This window comes from Triticum urartu, chromosome 5, assembly GCF_003073215.2.
Source record: "Triticum urartu cultivar G1812 chromosome 5, Tu2.1, whole genome shotgun sequence".
In the NCBI taxonomy this organism is placed as follows: Eukaryota; Viridiplantae; Streptophyta; class Magnoliopsida; order Poales; family Poaceae; genus Triticum; species Triticum urartu.
This window is the reverse complement of record NC_053026.1, coordinates 530,498,280-530,517,279: the sequence shown is the minus strand read 5'-3', so window position 1 is coordinate 530,517,279 and position 19,000 is coordinate 530,498,280. Positions and strand designations below refer to the sequence as shown.

Genomic DNA, 19,000 nt, shown 5'->3' with positions numbered 1-19,000 from the left:
CTTCGCCAAGCGCTATGGAGGAGGAGGTGTTGGAGAGGGAGAAGGAGGCAACCAAAGGCGTGGATGAAAAGCCCTCCTTCCCCCACTATATATAGGAGGGCCAAGGGGGGGGGGGCGCCGGCCCTAGGAGATCCAATCTCCTAGGGGGGCGGCGGCCAAGGGAGGTTTCCCTCCCCCCCAAGGCACCTAGGGGTGCCTTCCACTTGTGGGACTCTTCCCTTTTGTGAACCCTAGGCGCATGGGCCTCTTGGGGCTGGTGCCCTTGGCCCATGTAGGCCAAGGCGCACCCCCTACAGCCCATGTGGCCCCCCGGGGCAGGTGGCCCCACCCGGTGGACCCCCGGGACCCTTCCGGTGGTCCCGGTACAATACCGATAACCCCGAAACTTGTCCCGATGGCCGAAATAGCACTTCCTATATATAATTCTTTACCTCCGGACCATTCCGGAACTCCTCGTGATGTCCGGGATCTCATCCGGGACTCCGAACAACATTCGGGTTACTGCATATACATATCCCTACAACCCTAGCGTCACCGAACCTTAAGTGTGTAGACCCTACGGGTTCGGGAGACATGTAGACATGACCGAGATCGCTCTCCGGTCAATAACCAACAGCGGGATCTGGATACCCATGTTGGCTCCCACATGCTCCACGATGATCTCATCGGATGAACCACGATGTCGAGGATTCAAGCAACCCCGTATGCAATTCCCTTTGTCAATCGATATGTTACTTGCCCGAGATTCGATCATCGGTATCCCCATACCTCGTTCAATCTCGTTACCGGCAAGTCACTTTACTCGTACAGTAATGCATGATCCCGTGACCAGACACTTGGTCACTTTGAGCTCATTATGATGATGCATTACTGAGTGGGCCCAGTGATACCTCTCCGTCATACGGAGTGACAAATCCCAGTCTTGATCCGTGTCAACCCAACAGACACTTTTGGAGATACCCGTAGTATACCTTTATAGTCACCCAGTTACGTTGTGACGTTTGGCACACCCAAAGCACTCCTACGGTATCCGGGAGTTACACGATCTCATGGTCTAAGGAAAAGATACTTGACATTGGAAAACTCTAGCAAACAAACTATACGATCTTATGCTATGTTTAGGATTGGGTCTTGTCCATCACATCATTCTCCTAATGATGTGATCTCGTTATCAATGACATCCAATGTCCATAGTCAGGAAACCATGACTATCTGTTGATCAACGAGCTAGTCAACTAGAGGCTTACTAGGGACATGTTGGTGTCTATTATTCACACATGTATTACGATTTCTGGATAATACAATTATAGCATGAATAAAGACAATTATCATGAATAAGGAAATATAATAATAATACTTTTATTATTGCCTCTAGGGCATATTTCCAACAGTCTCCCACTTGCACTAGAGTCAATAATCTAGTTACATTGTGATGAATCAAACACCCATGGAATTCTGGTGTTGATCATGTTTTGCTCTAGGGAGAGGTTTAGTCAACGGATCCGCTACATTCAGGTCCGTATGTACTTTACAAATCTCTATGTCTTCATCTTGAACATTTTCACGAATGGAGTTGAAGCGACGCTTGATGTGCCTTGTCTTCTTGTGAAACCTGGGCTCCTTGGCAAGAGCAATAGCTCCAGTGTTGTCACAGAAGAGCTTGATCGGCGCCGACGCATTGGGTATGACTCCTAGGTCGGTGATGAACTCCTTCACCCAAATTGCTTCATGCGCTGCCTCCGAGGCTGCCATGTACTCCGCTTCACATGTAGATCCCGCCACAACGCTCTGCTTGCAACTGCACCAGCTTACTGCCCCACCATTCAAAATATACACGTATCCGGTTTGTGACTTAGAGTCATCCAGATCTGTGTCGAAGCTAGCGTCGACGTAACCTTTTACGACGAGCTCTTCGTCACCTCCATAAACGAGAAACATTTCCTTAGTCCTTTTCAGGTACTTCAGGATATTCTTGACCGCTGTCCAGTGTTCCTTGCCGGGATTACTTTGGTACCTTCCTACCAAACTTACGGCAAGGTTTACATCAGGTCTGGTACACAGCATGGCATACATAATAGAACCTATGGCTGAGGCATAGGGGATGACACTCATCTCTTCTATATCTTCTGCCGTGGTCGGACATTGAGCTGAGCTCAATTTCACACCTTGCAGCACAGGCAAGAACCCCTTCTTAGACTGATCCATATTGAACTTCTTCAATATCTTATCAAGGTATGTGCTTTGTGAAAGACCTATGAGGCGTCTCGATCTATCTCTATAGATCTTGATTCCTAATATATAAGCAGCTTCTCCAAGGTCCTTCATTGAAAAACTTTTATTCAAGTATGGCCTTAATGCTGTCCAAGAGTTCTATATCATTTCCCATCAAAAGTATGTCATCTACATATAATATGAGAAATGCTACAGAGCTCCCACTCACTTTCTTGTAAACACAGGCTTCTCCATAAGTCTGCGTAAACCCAAACGCTTTGATCATCTCATCAAAGCGAATGTTCCAACTCCGAGATGCTTGCACCAGCCCATAAATCGAGCGTTGGAGCTTGCACACCTTGTCAGCATTCTTAGGATCGACAAAACCTTCCGGCTGCATCATATACAATTCTTCCTTAAGGAAACCATTAAGGAATGCCGTTTTGACGTCCATTTGCCATATCTCATAATCATAGAATGCGGCAATTGCTAACATGATTCGGACGGACTTCAGCTTCGCTACCGGTGAGAAAGTCTCATCGTAGTCAACCCCTTGAACTTGTCGATAACCCTTAGCGACAAGCCGAGCTTTATAGATGGTCACATTACCATCCGCGTCTGTCTTCTTCTTAAAGATCCATTTATTTTCTATGGCTCGCCGTTCAACGGGCAAGTCAGTCAAAGTCCATACTTCGTTTTCATACATGGATCCTATCTCGGATTTCATGGCTTCTAGCCATTTGTCGGAATCCGGGCCCGCCATCGCTTCTTCATAGTTCGAAGGTTCACCGTTGTCTAACAACATGATTTCCAAGACAGGGTTGCCGTACCACTCTGGTGCGGAACGTGTCCTTGTGGACCTTCGAATTTCAGTAGGAGCTTGATCAGAAGTATCTTGATCATTATCATTAACTTCCTCTCTAGTCGGTGCAGGCACCTCAGGAACATTTTCTTGAGTTGCGCCATTTTCCGGTTCAAGAGGTAACACTTCATCAAGTTCTACTTTCCTCCCACTTACTTCTTTCGAGAGAAACTCTTTCTCTAGAAAGAATCCATTCTTGGCAACAAAGATCTTGCCTTCGGATCTGAGGTAGAAGGTATACCCAATAGTTTCTTTAGGGTATCCTATGAAGACGCATTTTTCCGACTTGGGTTCGAGCTTTTCAGGTTGAAGTTTCTTGACATAAGCATCGCATCCCCAAACTTTTAGAAACGACAGCTTAGGTTTCTTCCCAAACCATAATTCATAACGGTGTCGTCTCAACGGATTTCGACGGAGCCCTATTTAAAGTGAATGCGGCAGTCTCTAAAGCATAGCCCCAAAATGATAGCGGTAAATCGGTAAGAGACATCATAGATCGCACCATATCTAATAGAGTGCGATTACGACGTTCGGACACACCATTACGCTGAGGTGTTCCAGGCGGCGTGAGTTGTGAAACTATTCCACATTTTCTTAAGTGTGTGCCAAATTCGTGACTCAAGTATTCTCCTCCACGATCTGATCGTAGAAACTTGATTTTCCTGTCACGTTGATTCTCAACCTCACTCTGAAATTCCTTGAACTTTTCAAAGGTTTCAGACTTGTGTTTCATTAAGTAGACATATCCATATCTACTCAAGTCATCAGTGAGGGTGAGAACATAACGATAGCCACCGCGAGCCTCAACACTCATTGGACCGCACACATCAGTATGTATGATTTCCAATAAGTTGGTTGCTCGCTCCATTGTTCCTGAGAACGGAGTCTTGGTCATTTTTCCCATGAGGCATGGTTCGCACGTGTCAAATGATTCATAATCAAGAGACTCTAAAAGTCCATCTGCATGGAGCTTCTTCATGCGTTTGACACCTATGTGACCAAGGCGGCAGTGCCACAAGTATGTGGGACTATCATTATCAACCTTACATCTTTTGGTACTCACACTATGAATATGTGTAGCATTACGCTCGAGATTCATTAAGAATAAACCATTCACCATAGGAGCATGACCATAAAACATATCTCTCATATAAATAGAACAACCATTATTCTCGGATTTAAATGAGTAGCCATCTCGAATTAAACGAGATCTTGATACAATGTTCATGCTCAAAGCTGGCACTAAATAACAATTATTGAGGTTTAAAACTAATCCCGTAGGTAAATGTAGAGGTAGCGTGCCGACGGCGATCACATCGACCTTGGAACCATTCCCGACGCGCATCGTCACCTCGTCCTTCGCCAGTCTCCGCTTATTCCGCAGCTCCTGCTTTGAGTTACAAATGTGAGCAACTGCACCGGTATCAAATACCCAGGAGCTACTACGGTACTAGTAAGGTACACATCAATTACATGTATATCACATATACCTTTTGTTTTGCCGGCCTTCTTGTCCGCTAAGTATTTGGGGCAGTTCCGCTTCCAGTGACCACTTTCCTTGCAATAAAAGCACTCAGTCTCGGGCTTGGGTCCATTCTTTGGCTTCTTCCCGGCAGCTTGCTTGCCGGGCGCGGCAACTCCCTTGCCGTCCTTCTTGAAGTTCTTTTTACCCTTGCCCTTTGAACTTAGTGGTTTTATTCACCATCAACACTTGATGTTCCTTCTTGACTTCTACCTCTGCTGATTTCAGCATAGCAAATACTTCAGGAATGGTCTTTTCCATCCCCTGCATATTGAAGTTCATCACAAAGCTCTTGTAGCTTGGTGGAAGCGACTGGAGGATTCTGTCAATGACCGCATCATCCGGGAGATTAACTCCCAGCTGAGTCAAGCGGTTATGTAACCCAGACATAGTGAGTATGTGCTCACTGACAGAACTATTTTCCTCCATCTTACAGCTGAAGAATTTGTCGGAGACTTCATATCTCTCGACCCGGGCATGAGCTTGGAAAACCATTTTCAGCTCTTCGAACATCTCATATGCTCCATGTCTCTCAAAACGCTTTTGGAGCCCCGGCTCTAGGCTGTAAAGCATGCCGCACTGAACGAGGGAGTAGTCATCGGTACGTGCCTGCCAAGCGTTCATAACGTCTTGTTCTGCAGGGAGAACAGGTGCGTCACCCAGCGGTGCTTGTAGGACATAATCTTTCTTGGCAGCTATGAGGATGATCCTCAGGTTCCGGACCCAGTCCGTGTAGTTGCTGCCATCGTCTTTCAGCTTGGTTTTCTCTAGGAACGCGTTGAAGTTGAGGACTACATTGGCCATTTGATCTACAAGACATATTGTAAATATTTTAGACTAAGTTCATGATAATTAAGTTCATCTAATGAACTCCCACTTAGATAGACATCCCTCTCTAGTCATCTAAGTATAACATGATCCGAGTCAACTAGGCCGTGTCCGATCATCACGTGAGACGGACTAGTCAACGTTCGGTGAACATCTTCATGTTGATCGTATCTTCTATACGACTCATGCTCGACCTTTCGGTCTTCTGTGTTCCGAGGCCATGTCTGTACATGCTAGGCTCGTCAAGTCAACCTAAGTGTTTGCATGTGTAAATCTGTCTTACACCCGTTGTATGTGAACGTTTGAATCAAACACCCGATCATCACGTGGTGCATTGAAACAACGAACTGTCGCAATGGTGCACAGTTAGGGGGAACACTTTCTTGAAATTATTATGAGGGATCATCTTATTTACTACCGTCGTTCTAAGTAAACAAGATGCAAAACATGATAAACATCAAATGCAATCAAATAATAACAGTGACATGATATGGCCAATATCACATAGCTCCTTTGATCTCCATCTTGGGGCTCCATGATCATCTTGTCACCGGCATGACACCATGATCTCCATCATCATGATCTCCATCATTGTGTCTCCATGAAGTTGCTCGCCAACTATTACTTCTACTACTATGGCTAACGCGTTTAGCAATAAAGTAAAGTAATTTACATGGCGTTTCTCAATGACACGCAGGTCATACAAAAAATATAGACAACTCCTATGGCTCCTGCCGGTTGTCATACTCATCGACATGCAAGTCGTGATTCCTATTACAATAGCATGAACATCTCATACATCACATATAGATCATTCATCATTCATCACAACTTTGGCCATATCATATCACAAAGCACTTGCTGCAAAAACAAGTTAGACGTCCTCTAATTGTTGTTGCAAGTTTTACGTGGCTGAAGTAGGGTTCTAGCAAGAACGTTTTCTTACCTACGTGAAAGCCACAACGTGATTTGTCAACTTCTATTTACCCTTCATAAGGACCCTTTTCATCGAATCCGCTCCGACTAAAGTAGGAGAGACAGACACCCGCCAGCCACCTTATGCAACTTATGCATGTTAGTCGGTGGAACCGGTCTCACGTAAGCGTACGTGTAAGGTTGGTCCGGGCCGCTTCATCCCACAATACCGTTGAAGCAAGATAAGACTAGTAGCGGCAAGAAAGTTGACAACATCAACGCCCACAACAAATTGTGTTCTACTCGCGCAAGAAGAACTACGCATAGACCTAGCTCATGATGCCACTGTTGGGGAACGTTGCAGAAAACAAAAATTTTCCTACGGTTTCACCAAGATCCATCTATGAGTTCATCTAGCAACGAGTGATCGGATGCATCTACATACCTTTGTAGATCGCGAGCGGAAGCATTCAAAGAACGGGGATGAGGTAGTCGAACACGACGTGATCCAAATCACCGGAGATCCTAGCACCGAACGGACGGCACCTCCGCGTTCAACACACGTATGGTCAGTGTAACGTCTCCTTCTTCTTGATCCAGCAAGAGGGAAGGAGAGGTTGAGGAAGATGGCTCCAGCAGCAGCACGACGGCGTGGTGGTGATGGAGCTGCAGTACTCCGTCAGGGCTTCGCCAAGCGCTAGGGAGGAGGAGGAGGTGTTGGAGAGGGAGAAGGAGGCAACCAAAGGCGTGGATGAAAAGCCCTCCTTCCCCCACTATATATAGGAGGGCCAAGGGGGGGCGCCGGCCCTAGGAGATCCAATCTCCTAGGGGGGCGGCGGCCAAGGGAGGTTTCCCTCCCCCCCAAGGCACCTAGGGGTGCCTTCCACTTGTGGGACTCTTCCCTTTTGTGAACCCTAGGCGCATGGGCCTCTTGGGGCTGGTGCCCTTGGCCCATGTAGGCCAAGGCGCACCCCTATAGCCCATGTGGCCCCCCGGGGCAGGTGGCCCCACCCGGTGGACCCCCGGGACCCTTCCGGTGGTCCCGGTACAATACCGATAACCCCGAAACTTGTCCCAATGGCTGAAATAGCACTTCCTATATATAATTCTTTACCTCCGGACCATTCCGGAACTCCTCGTGACGTCCGGGATCTCATCCGGGACTCCGAACAACATTCGGGTTACTGCATATACATATCCCTACAACCCTAGCGTCACCGAACCTTAAGTGTGTAGACCCTACGGGTTCGGGAGACATGTAGACATGACCGAGATCGCTCTCCGGTCAATAACCAACAGAGGAATCTGGATACCCATGTTGGCTCCCACATGCTCCACGATGATCTCATCGGATGAACCACGATGTCGAGGATTCAAGCAACCCCGTATGCAATTCCCTTTGTCAATCGATATGTTACTTGCCAGAGATTCGATCGTCGGTATCCCCATACCTCGTTCAATCTCGTTACCGGCAAGTCACTTTACTCGTACCGTAATGCATGATCCCATGACCAGACACTTGGTCACTTTGAGCTCATTATGATGATGCATTACTGAGTGGGCCCAGTGATACCTCTCCGTCATACGGAGTGACAAATCCCAGTCTTGATCCATGTCAACCCAACAGACACTTTCGGAGATACCCGTAGTATACCTTTATAATCACCCAGTTACGTTGTGACGTTTGGCACACCCAAAGCACTCCTACGGTATCCGGGAGTTACACGATCTCATGGTCTAAGGAAAAGATACTTGACATTGGAAAACTCTAGCAAACGAACTATACGATCTTATTCTATGTTTAGGATTGGGTCTTGTCCATCACATCATTCTCCTAATGATGTGATCTCGTTATCAATGACATCCAATGTCCATAGTCAGGAAACCATGACTATCTGTTGATCAACGAGCTAGTCAACTAGAGGCTTACTAGGGACATGTTGGTGTCTATTATTCACACATGTATTACGATTTCCGGATAATACAATTATAGCATGAATAAAGACAATTATCATGAACAAGGAAATATAATAATAATACTTTTATTATTGCCTCTAGGGCATATTTCCAAGAGGATTATCTACACTATTAATAGTTTCCTTAGATTCTACACTAATAAGCATGTGATCGAACTCTACACTAAAACATATCATCGACTAGATTCCACACAACATACCATATCATTGGACTGTACATTAAGTATTTCATCGGATAATTTGCATTTGTAAGTATAACATACCATATCATGTCGATCAACCATGGTATTTGTCAGGCGGGTCACGAATGGCACCCCGACAAAGTCAGCACGTGGCGGAATTATGTCCCACAAGTTGGACACCCCCTCCTCGCTCAGCCTTGTTCTTTGAGCTACGATGACTTCATGAAGTGGGTCATCATCATCTTCATCGAGTGGGTCCTCATTATCTTCATCATCTTCATCATCTTCCACCAGGTTGAGATAAATGACAGCCCGCTTGGGTCTTTCTGCTCTGAAGGAGAAGCTGATCAACTCACCACCAGTAAGACGCATGCGAGCGACGAAACGGGCCCATCCATCTCCTCCAATCTGCGACATATTGCGTCCTTTCTCGACCTCCATAGTGTACGGCCCCCCAGGAGCCTCAAATGTCACAGTGTCTCCTGTCAGCTTGTTGAATTTCAACCTCACATTGCATGGGACGATCTGTGTAAAATAAGCAAAATGATACAATGCAGTAATGCCAACACTAAAAGTAAAATAGTTATTACATTTCATCTAATTTCTTATCACCGCATGACGAAAACCCGGCTGGAAGTAGATGTCGAACAGCTTGCCAGTTGCAAGGCTGCTGGCGCACCTTAACTTGCACAGTCGACATAGTGGTGGTGGTGGTGGCGCCATTTTTCCTAAAACAATATAAGCAAAGGATTAACGATCCACTTCATAGGAAAGAAACACAGTAGCATGAGATATTTTTGGTTCTTCCGCGAGAAGCAATTTGATGGACAATTATAATCCTAAGATCTAGTATCATATTAGATGACAAGGTACCACCTACATTTTGCCAAAAAGTAACTAAATCAACTAAATGAAAATGTTCTAAATCAACTAAATGAAAATGATGCATACTAAATCAACTAAATGAACTAGCCTACTAAATTAACTAAATCAAAATGTTCTAAATCAACTAAATGAACTAGCCTACTAAATCAAAATGTTCTAAATCAACTAAATGAACTAGCCTACTAAATCAACTAAATCAAAATGTTCTAAATCAACTAAATGAACTAGCCTACTAAATCAACTAAATCAAAATGTTCTAAATCAACTAAATCAACTAAATCAAAATGTTCTAAATCAACTAAATCAACTAGCCTACTAAATCAACTAAATCAAAATGTAGGGAGGACGGAGGAGGAGGCCGGTACCGAGTCCAGCAAGGAGGAGGAGGGGCCGGCCGACGGCCAGTGGAGGGAGGACGGAGGAGGAAGGCGGAGCGAGGAGGGGCCGGCCGGCGGCCAGTGGAGGGAGGACGGAGGAGGAAGGTGGAGCGAGGAGGGGCCGACCAGCGGCGAGTGGAGAGGGAGGACGGAGGAGGAGGCCGGTACCGAGTCCAGCAAGGAGGAGGAGGTCACGGCGGCGCAGAGGGAGGAGGGGCGACGGGGGAGGACCGGCGCGAGGGATTGAGAGGGATCCAGCGAGTGTGTGACTGTGAGTGGATCGGATAGAGGAGATAGGGTGGGAGATGTAATGGCTTAGCAGTAGCGCGCTATAGAGAAAGACACTACTGCTAAACTACATAGCAGCAACGCCTTCCACAAAGAAGCGCTACTGCTATGTGTCAGCATGTAAAAATAAACTTATAGTTCAATGTACAAAAATATATTGATCATCAAGGATCTTTTTGTGTACAATCTGATTTGTCAATATGATTCCTCGCCGGTTTAGGAACAAGTGAAGACTCATATTGCAGCCACAAATTCTACACATAGAGTTCAATGAAGACCAAGTGCTTGTCAAAGTTTGAGAAGTAACATATTTAAGCTGGTAGAAACTCTCTTCACGGAGCGAGGTGGGACTAAATTTTTGTAGTAAACTTAGCAGTAGCGCTTATTGACGAAATGCACTGCTACTATGCTACGTAGCAGTAGCGCCCGTCGTTATAACGCGTTGCTGCTATAGCTAGCCTCATGGCGGCCTCGTGGGAATTATAGCAGTAGCGCGTCTTTGAGCTGGCGCGCTACTGCTATATTTATTTCAGAAGCGAGTTATTCTTGAGCTTGCTACTGCTAATTAGCAGCAGCGCCTTATTTTAAAGAGTGTTGCTGATAAGATTCTGTGTATAGGCTTTTCCCTAGTAGTGTGCGTAGGACAAGATTGCTCAACATAGATACAAGGACATGGAAGCTTTGGAGGGAATTTTTTTCAAACTAGAGCATTGTTGGGAGTTGCTCCAAAAGTGCGAGAAGTGGAAATTGATTGACAAAGAATCCCCACCAAAGAGAGGCTCACTTACAAACATGGATGAAGATGAGGATGATGATGGCCCAAGAAATTTGCACAAGCCCGATGGCGACAAGAAGACCAAGGAGAAGATGAAGAGAGAGCAAGAAGCATCAAGCTTGAGGGAGAAGATTGATGCCATGGTGCAATCCAACGAGTCGATGTTGTTGAAGTCGTTGGAGATCAAGAAAGAGTTGGCCGAAAAGAAGGCGAAGGAGAAGCAAGAAAAGTGGCAGTTGCTCAAGGAAGAGGGGCTGCGCAAAGCTACCATCGAGGAGAGAAGAGCATGCGCCACCGAAAACAAATCCATGTCCATGTTGCTCGCCGAAGAGAACAAGATTATGTCAATGAACCGCAATGATATGGACGACCTCACCAAAACATGGCATGATATGTCAAGGAGAGAAATCTTGAAGAGAAGAATGGTGGCGTCGGCCGGTCCGTGCTACAGTTCTGGTGATGTTTTCTCTGCTCCATATGGTGGCAATGTGAATGATTTCGGTGCGGGAGTTGGAACAAGCGCCGGAGGTGGATTCGGTGGCGCCGATGAACTCCAAGGTGGACTCGATGGCGCGGAGTGAAGATCGATTAAGATGATGCCGGACATGGGCGCAAACCTTTTGCAAGGCCCTCTTTTGCGTTAGCCGTAATAAACTTGGTTTCTATTTACGCGTAAAACTGTTTATGTCGTTTGAATTTGAACTTGTTTGTGAAATTCTATGTCAAATGCGAGATTTGCAGTTTATGTGTTTGCGGGTTGTCACGGTGGTGCCCGAGCAGAACCCGCATAGCCGACCCGTAAACAAGCATATTCCGTGAATATACTTTTTTACAAATCCGTTTGAGGAGTCTGCATCTGTGCCAGCCCGCGCCGGCCCGCAAAAGCAGTTTTGCGTAAACTACATACACGTTTTGCGGGCCGGCGAGATGCAGGGTCTGCTAAAGTTGCTCTAAACATCAAGTTAGATCATGGTGGATATCTGATCTAGTGTAGCAGCTAGGCTAGGTGTTGCAATAGGCAGAGAGCAGTGACACGGCGGCAATTAAATGTTTTTGCTGTTATATAGCACGCGTGCAACTGAAAATAGCACTCCAACAGCCGCATTATAATCCTATATGCGCGTTAAACAAGGTTCAGCGTGCTGGGGAAAACTGCATCGCGCGTTGCATATTTGGTATGCCCGCTCATGCGTGCTGCAAAATCTGAGCTGCTTCAGGTAGGGCTGCTAGATTGGACGCCGTGTTTTTGCGCTTTTGGTCATGCAAAACACCAGCTCAGCATGCTAAAAGGCTATTTCGATACTGCAAAAAAAAAATAAAAAAATAGCACGCCGCACAACCACACATCTGTTGAAGATGCTCTAACCGATGAGAAAATGGCCGCCGTTCAGCTAGCAAGTACTCCCTCTATCTGGAAATACTTGTTATCTCTTTTTATCCATTTTGATGACAAGTATTTTCGGATGGAGAGAGTAACTACCAAGAAATGAGACCCGATCGATAGACAAGAACTGGACATTTATGTACAAATATGTGCGTGTTTCACGTATATAATAAAAATAATGGGCTAACTTGTAATTTTTCATTTAACTCACTTTAAAATATCTTTTATATATAATATATGAACATACTTATAATAATAAAATACTATATATACTAGTACATAATAGTATACTAGTAAGTTGCACGTGCTTTGCACGCTAACATATAAAGACGACACCCGAATAATCCATCATTTTTATTTGTAATGCTTATCTTAAAAATACTCAATATGTCTAGAAGTCTAATGCCACATTGCAATTTGTGAAATCCATATTCTAATGTCAAATTTCCCTCGCTAGGTGCTCTGGTTCATTGGCCATCAAGCGTGACGCTTAAGTATTGCACCCCAATGAATGTTACATATTAGTTATGTGCGTGCATAGAGACATTTCATTTGACATACATTGTTTTTTATATTGCTCACCATTCATGCCTAATGGTCCAAATACATGCGAGATGCAATGCGTATTTTTTGCATAATACATCTGACGATGGCACCTCTCTCAATATGCACGTGGACGAATCAGACCAAGTTAGGACCTGCAACCCTCAAAAAAGAAAAATTAGGGCCTGCAATGACCACTTACCTACTTTTATGATTTAGATGTACATTTTCATTCCTATATGACCTAGTTGAACCTTAAATAATTTTAGGACCTTGGTTGTATTTTACATTTTTACATATCAATATGAAAAAAATTGGATTTTTTTGGAATAAATACGTATTACATAACTTGAATACCTTCAGAATACAATAAATGTTCCGACGCCATCAAGAGATATATGATGGAAGAAATCTTGGGTTATAATAGCGTAATAGAGTTTTATGAGTTATACAAAAACGTGTTTAGGTGAATGTAAATAAGATGACACAACTTAATTTTACCGTGGACAACTCAGTATCAAGATGTGGCTGTTATAACATTTCAAATAAATGTAAAGAGTAGTTTTAACCGTACAAACTCTTGATTGAATTTGTCGCCTAATAAATTAATTCCAGCAAGTTTCAAATATGAATTGCAGAGTTGTAGCCAAATATTTCTAGTATTATAATAAAAACATATTTTAATACGTTCATGTCGGATACAAATATTTAATTTACTCATGTTGATGATTGTTCATTTGATGGTATATAATTTTCGTAAATTAACATCTCAAATTTGAAGTACTGTATTCATTGCACATTTATTATTCCTTTAGTTTTTACCTGTGAGTTCCGGTCCAACAAATGGCACATCCAATTCCATGGCCTAATGTATCATCTAAAATCTGAGACAGTGAGCATTAGAACGTGAAGCATCCCTTTAGTTTCTTCTATGTTTCTGGTATTAGTAGAATCTCTGTCTTAGCTTGGAAGAATGTGAATGTGACTGGTACTGCTACCTGGGCCAACTGCCGGCAAAATATCCTGGAGAGTGGCGCATCATTTCTTCTTTTTACGACGGCTAAATCATACTCCAGGTTATGTGACTTTTTAATTTTTAAACACAAAAAAAGTTATACGACGACTCCAGATACTGGCTTGGTCCAGCAAAAAAGAACACATTCAGTGGGACCGGCCAGAATCCCATGGAGAGTGGGGTTGCATGGCATACGTTTCTAGAAAAGTCTTCCAGCTTCTCTTTATTTTACTCCTGGAGAGTGGGGTTGTAGTGGAGTATTACTTCGTATAGGAAAATCGCCTAGCTTCTAGATGCTCCGCACAGCTGGTTGCATTTGGGACAGACCTGCTACTCACAGCGGGAGAGGCGAATCCAGCGCATGCCAGCCGTTGGATTCGTAGCACAGATGACTGATGAACGGTAGATTTGAGCATACTGTGAGAAATCAATGGCTCGTATCAGTTCAATGTCGTTTTGGCGGGAAACTAAGAGGCAAGTGGTAAATCCAAATTCAAAACTGCTACACTATAGTAGTAGAGATATGAGACATGAGGGGGTTTATGTATATTGTATAGGTGGATGAGCTAAAACAACCCATTGCACTAGGTAGTAGCTATAATTCCAATAATTAACCAATCGCCATGTGCTTGCAATAATTAAGAACATCACCAGTACTTGTTGACACGCTGGGCGCATGCACGTAGTGCCGCTGGAATGTACTCCGTCGTGGCCTGCCCGCCGTCCGTCATGGTTCTCAGAGGCACAGCTTGAGCGACAAGTCCATCTCCGCCGTGGCCTCCCCGCCAGCCGTCGTGGTGCGGCGAGTGCCAGCCCAGCCGCCCATGCCCATGCCCATGCTCATGCTCGCCGCGGGTGAAGCAGCAGAGTAAGCCCAAAGATCACCGTCGCCGTGGAGCCAGCTGTGGGCGTCGGCCGGCGAGGAAGGCGTGGCGGCGGCGTTTTTGCCTGCGTCAGCGTCGCGGCCGCGCTTGGCGAGGGTGCGCTCGAGCTTGTGGGCGTTCTGGTGGCCGCCGAGCGCCTGCGAGCTCAAGAACTTGCGCTGGCAGTAGTTGCACGACAAGGCCTCCTTGCCATCGTGCTGCTGCTGGTAGTCCGCGGGAGAAAGGGACGCCGGGCGCCAGGTGCCGTGGTGGTGCGTCATCGTGTCGAGGCGGAGGTCGAGGCTGACGCCGTTCAGCGGCGGCTGGTGCGCCTGCGGCGCCTCGCCCTCCATGGTCGACGCCCCGAGCCGGCGCGCCGAAGGTGGTGTGCGCGCGCGGGAAAGTGTGGAGGATGAAGGAGAAGGAGGTGTCAAGTGTGAACCAGCGCGCCGGTATATAAAGAGCAGCGAGCCCACTGGGTGAACCGGTGCTTGCCCGTTTAGAAGCAACCCTGCAGACCCCGCAAAATATCGACCCGCAAAACGCGTTTGCAGTTCGCGCAAACAATTTTCACAGGCCGGCGTGGGCTGACACAGATGCAAATCCTTTAAACGGATCCGTAAAAAAATATATTTGCAAAATATGTTTTTTTACGGATCGGCTATGCAGGTTCTGCTCTTTACGCCGCTGCATCCCTGTATATCATCAGCCCGCAAATCTCGAATCCAACATAATTCAACAATAAAAAAAAACTGAATTATTCAAATCAAACATAAAACAATAATCATCCGCATTACAAATAATTATTCAAATCACCGTAGCAAACTTAAAATAATGCAATACAAAACTTGTCATGAATACAAAAATTAGTCACTGTCCAGCCCTTTGCTAATGGTGCTCAATGAGATCTTCCTGAAGCTGAAAGTGTGTGTCTGCATTTTCAATCCCCTTGTATGTCTGAAGAAAAGCTTTAATGCGGTTTGGGTCTCTAGCTGGTTTGACACGGCTACCCATATTGTCGTAAAAGAATTCTAAGTTCATTCCTCTCTCATCTTCAAGAATCATATTGTGCAAGATAACACGGCAAGTCATGATATTTTTTAGGGTTTTCTTATCCAACAAACGAGCAGGACCACGAACAATGGCAAACCTAGATTGCAAAACACCGAATACTCTCTCAATGTCTTTTCGGGCTGCCTCTTGCACCCTTGCAAATTCACATTATTTTTTTGTTTTGGGTTCTTTGATGCTCTTGACAAATGTGCACCAAGGAGGATATATACCATCTGCAAGATAGTATCCCTTTGTGTATTCATGCCCATTGATAGTGTAGTTGCAAGCAGGAGCATCACCACTAGCAAGCCTAGCAAACAAACGAGAGCGTTGCAACACAATTTTCACAAAAAGGGATCGGCGCATTCGGTACCTTCTGCGGAAGAGGTGTGCAGGATATGTAGGATTCTCCGAAAAATAATCTTGCATCAACATCTCGTTTCCAAGATGGCGATTCCGCGGAATGCACAGATGCTGGACAGTAGATCCTCGTCTCCTCTTTCGATACTCGTCTTCATGCTCCTTCACGGCAGGCGCCATGACCAATGTTTGCTGCCGAAAGGTCGCAAGCATGGTCTTCACATCCGAGTCGTCCGAATCGACCGAATCGGATAGCAAGAACTTCTCGCACGGGGTCAACTCCATCTACACGCACACCGGCGCGTCAATCTACTACACAACTCGCAAAAATCACAAAAAGGGACTAACCGGTGGCGAGTTTGATGCGGTCGGCGGCGAAGAGGGTGGTGCGCTCGGCGGTGGTCGATCTCAGTGGCGGCGGCGACTGGGGGGCGGCTCTTCTCGCCGGATCCGGAGGGGCGGTGCAGCGGCTCGGCGCGGGAGGGTGTGGGGCGGCCCCGCGGAGCGATTCCGCCCGCAGATATGGCCGGAATCGCCGGCGGCGGGCGGGCAGAAACAAGGGCGGACAGCGGCGGGAGGAGGGGGAAAAGAGCGCGGGCCTAAATGTCCCTCCCGCCAACTACTTCTCTGTGATGCAGGGCACCGCAGCAGCGAGGCGGAAACCCGCGTTTTCCCGGGTTGGGGTGGGGAATTTGCCGCGCCCCCTAAAAATTTTTGCGGGCCGAGGCGGGATGCGGGGTCTGGTCGGGTGATACGTCTCCAACGTATCTATAATTTTTGATTGCTCCATGCTATATTATCTATTGTTTTGGACATTATTGGGCTTTATTATCCATATTTAAATTATTTTTGGGACTAACCTATTAACCGAAGGCCCAATCCAGAATTGCTATTTTTTTTGCCTATTTTAGGGTGAAAAGGAATATCAAACGGAGTCCAAACGGAATAAAACCTTCGGGAACGTGATTTTCTCACCGAACATGATCTAGGAGACTTAGACCCTACGTCAAGAAACAAAGGAGGAGGCCACGAGGTAGGGGGGTGCCTACCCCCCCAGGCGCGCCCTCCACCCTCGTGGGCCCCCTGTTGCTCCACCGACGTACTCCTTCCTTCTATATATACCTACGTACCCCCAAACGATCAGATACGGAGCCCAAACCCTAATTCCACCGCCGTAACTTTCTGTATCCACGAGATCCCATCTTGGGGCCTGTTCCGGAGCTCCGCCGGAGGAGGTATCCATCACGAAGGGCTTCTACATCAACACCATAGCCTCTCCGATGAAGTGTGAGTAGTTTACCTCAGACCTTCGGGTCCATAGTTATTAGCTAGATGGCTTCTTATCTCTTTTTGGATCTCAATACAATGTCCCCCCTCTCTTGTGGAGATCTATTCGATGTAATCTTCTTTTTGCGGTGTGTTTGTTGAGACCGATGAATTGTGGGTTTATGATCAAGTTTATCTATGAACAATATTTGAATCTTCTCTGAATTCTTTTATGTATGATTGGTTATCTTTGCAAGTATTTTCGAATTATCAGTTTGGTTTGGCCTACTAGATTGATTTTTCTTGCAATGGGAGAAGTGCTTAGCTTTGGATTCAATCTTGCGGTGTCCTTTCCCAGTGACAGTAGGGGCAGCAAGGCACGTATTGTATTGTTGCCATCGAGGATAACAAGATGGTTTTTTTATCATATTGCATGAATTTATCCCTCTACATCATGTCATCTTGCTTAAGGCGTTACTCTGTTTTCATGAATTTAATACTCTAGATGCATGCTGGATAGCGGTCGATGAGTGGAGTAATAGTAGTAGATGCAGGCAGGAGTCGGTCTACTTGTCTCGGACGTGATGCCTATATACATGATCATACCTAGATATTCTCATAACTATGCTCAATTCTGTCAATTGCTCAACAGTAATTCGTTCACCCACCGTAAAATACTTATGCTCTTGAGAGAAGCCACTAGTGAAACCTATGGCCCCCGGGTCTATCTTCATCATATTATTCTTCCAATACTTAGTTATTTCCTTTGCTTCTTACTTTGCTTTTATTTTACTTTGCATCTTTATCACAAAAATACCAAAAATATTATCTTATCATATCTATCAGATCTCACTCTCGTAAGTGACTGTGAAGGGATTGACAACCCCTTATTGCGTTGGTTACGAAGAGTTATTTGTTTTGTGCAGGTACTAGGGACTTGCGTGCAGCCTTCTACTGGATTGATATCTTGGTTCTTAAAAACTGAGGGAAATACTTACGCTACTTTGCTGCATCACCCTTTACTCTTCAAGGAAATCCAACGCAGTGCTCAAGAGGTAGCATCGGGCAGGCTTTCCGGCCCGTACCCGCATTTTGGCGGTTATTTTGCGGGTCGGGGGCGGATGCGGGGTCTGCTAGAGTTGCTCTTAGCCGGGTTGCCATTGCTTCGGCGTTTTTTTTCTTTCAAAAAAACACTCTCTCGCGGCGCTACATTTTTGCTTTTCACATAAAGGACTTTTTTTCTTTTCTTTTGTAACATTAATAACATGTTCCGTGTTTGTATTCACGCATGGCTAGGGAAAATACACAGGAGCTCCTGGGTGCTCCACACCCTTATACGAATATTAAACTAAAAAATACAAAAAAAATCAGAAAAAACTGAAATTTGGGGTATCAAACCCGGATTCTCAATCTACTCCCGTGTGAAATTTCGTGAAAAAATATGTATCCGTGAAGAAGGAAATATTGTCCTAACAAAAATCCATCTAAACAGTTTTTTTTCTACACATAGGATTTTTTTGTCTTTTTTGTCACGAATACGTTTCCTCGTATTTTTTCGCAAAATTTCACGCGGGAGTACATCGTGAACCCAGGTTTGATATCTCAAAATCTCAGACTTTTTTTTTCAAATTCTTGGTATTGTTTTGAATTTAATGTTCATATAGAGGCGTGGAGCACCCGGATGCTACAAATGCG

The 19,000-nt window shown here is 45.4% G+C and overlaps 1 protein-coding gene across 1 annotated transcript; it reads right to left on the bottom strand.

Moving 5' to 3' along the window:
- Positions 1 to 14,499: 14,499 nt before the first annotated feature.
- On the bottom strand, positions 14,500 to 14,979 carry LOC125507316 (zinc finger protein 4-like). Its single transcript, XM_048671934.1, has one exon. The coding sequence runs from the start codon at positions 14,977 to 14,979 to the stop codon at positions 14,500 to 14,502; it is 480 nt and encodes a 159-aa protein (XP_048527891.1).
- Between the last annotated feature and the right edge of the window lie 4,021 nt (positions 14,980 to 19,000).

Bases quoted from the DNA above. Each gene is read 5' to 3' on its own strand.
- LOC125507316 (XM_048671934.1), bottom strand. From the start codon at position 14,979: ATGGAGGGCGAGGCGCCGCAGGCGCACCAGCCGCCGCTGAACGGCGTC.